This window comes from Caenorhabditis briggsae, assembly GCF_000004555.2.
Source record: "Caenorhabditis briggsae complete genome, chrV, whole genome shotgun sequence".
In the NCBI taxonomy this organism is placed as follows: Eukaryota; Metazoa; Nematoda; class Chromadorea; order Rhabditida; family Rhabditidae; genus Caenorhabditis; species Caenorhabditis briggsae.
Window position 1 is genome coordinate 17,797,364 of NC_013488.2, and position 2,032 is coordinate 17,799,395.

General features: G+C 38.0%; 2 protein-coding genes across 2 annotated transcripts in view; one reads left to right on the top strand and one right to left on the bottom strand.

Moving 5' to 3' along the window:
• The window catches only part of CBG17840, a gene marked incomplete at both ends in the record, with an annotated part of 9,950 nt that extends 9,246 nt beyond the window's left edge, over positions 1 to 704 (top strand). The window contains 2 exons of the mRNA XM_002648877.1: positions 201 to 401; positions 561 to 704. Coding sequence (XP_002648923.1) covers positions 201 to 401; positions 561 to 704 — 345 coding nt within the window. The remainder of the gene's footprint in view (positions 1 to 200; positions 402 to 560) is intronic.
• Positions 705 to 1,219: 515 nt separating this feature from the next.
• CBG17841 lies at positions 1,220 to 1,715 on the bottom strand (the record flags this gene model as incomplete). The annotated part of the gene is made up of 3 exons (XM_002648878.2): positions 1,220 to 1,353; positions 1,403 to 1,519; positions 1,568 to 1,715. The coding sequence occupies 3 exons, from the start codon at positions 1,713 to 1,715 to the stop codon at positions 1,220 to 1,222; spliced, it is 399 nt and encodes a 132-aa protein (XP_002648924.2).
• Between the last annotated feature and the right edge of the window lie 317 nt (positions 1,716 to 2,032).

Below are 2,032 nucleotides of genomic sequence, written 5' to 3' on the forward strand. Positions count from 1 at the left end.
GGTGCCTTGGCGCATTTTTCGTGTCTTGACGCATTTCTCGTGCGAATTGAAATTCACAGTTTTAGCTCATTTAAAGCCATTTGACGCTATTCTAGACCAATTTTAGTTCGTTTTTTTTTGCCTTGACGCCTTTCTCGTGCCTTGACGCATTTTTGGTGCCTTGTGAAAAAATTGATTTTTTCAATTTTCGAAATTTTCAGAGCCACCCAGACTACTATCCGGAGCAACAAGAATATGAAGACGTTATCGAGGAGACCGGCGATTTTCATGTGCCCGAAACTACAGTAACCCACCACCAGAATTCGGGGAAAAAAGAGGAGAATTCGATGAAGAAAGATAGGGTTAAAGCTGAGCAATCGGGACCATCGGGAATCAGGGGAAATGTCAATAAGGCGGGAAAGGTGGGGAATTTGAATTTTTGGAATTTTTGAATTTTTTGAATTTTCGAATTTTTGAATTTTTAAAAATTTTGAATTTTTGAATTTTTTGAATTTTCGAATTTTTGAAAATTTTTAATTTTTGAATTTTTCTTCAAAATCCTAAAATTCTGGAATTTCCAGAGAAAACGCGACGACGACGAAGGCGTTGACGATGATTTCGAAGAAGTGGGTGGAGCTTCGCAAGCTCCGCCCTCTCCTTCTCGACAATCGATGAGAGGTCGGAAAGCGACATGGAAGTTGGCGGAGAATGAGGAGGATTTTTGAGAAAATCGATAATTCAATAATTTTGCCTTTTTTTGCTAATAATTTTAATTCCTATATTTTTTGTCTTCTTCTTCTCCTTCTGAAAGATCCTAATAATCAGTTTGTGAATAAAACATATATTATGATTCTAGTCAATTTTTCGCGTGGAAAGTTGTTTTTTTCACGTTTCTAGCTTCAAAATAAGCCCAAACACGACCTATTTTGGTCAACTTTGAAATTTCCAACGCGTCGCGGTCGTGCGTTGCGTGTCTGTGTGAAATTTCAAAATGGGCGGATCCTAGTCGTGTTTAGGCTCATTTTGAAGCTCTTATCAAGTTGAGTTTTTCCGCCGTACTTCCGAAATTCCTCCCAGAAACGGCGACTCAAAAATGGGATGTTCAGTAGAGAATGGGGATTAAACCAACGTTCGCACTTGGCACAAATTACTGTACTAATTGTTGCTTTATTGGCCACACAAATTTAAAATTATCTACCCAATCAGTTACAAAATGCAACGTGACATATATTTGGAAAGATTATACAAAAAGTGAAAGGAAAGATTTTGGCAGATGTATGCAACGCGGAAAGCACATCTGTGATTTAAAAAAAGGAACATTCTGGAAAATATCTTCTCTATTCTGGTTGTCAGCGAGCCGCACTTTTTTATCACCTGAAAATTAGTCGAAAGAACATTATTTCTAGGTAAAAGATTAACTCACTTTGCTTGTACTCTTGCACTGCTGCAATAGCAGCAAAAAAGAAGAAGAGAACCACGACGAGCGTGATCATACAGTAAGTTTCGATCTCGTTCTTTTCCATATTGTGGGTTTCTGTGGCTGAAAGTATCCTAGAGTTAAAAAAATCAACCCTGGATAAACACTAACCATTGTGTTCTTGGGTTTCTGATTGTGTTGTGTTTCTTGGGACGACGGGATGAGCTTGGGACGACGAAGATTTGGGACGACGGGGTGATCCTTGGAACGACGACGAGAGCGAGACGATGACGAGAGCGCAAAGTAGCAGTACTTTCATTTTTCTAAAAATTCAATTAATTCCAGTGCGCACAAGCTCAACGAGAAAGGGAGAAGAAGTTTATCAACGACTCTCAAAATGAGAAACAGCATTCACAATAGCAGCGCAGATGTTATCATCAAGAGACAATGATCCAAACTCTTTAGATCTAAAATATCTTCCTATTTTGATTGATAACATGAATAATTTTATGGTACAAAATTTGGTTTTCTGATAAAGACGACATCCCTGATAAATTCTCGAAGTCATTAGATGAAGACTCACAAAAAATCATTTAACGGTGAAAAAATATAATCGTTACGTTCTCTGTGGCAACT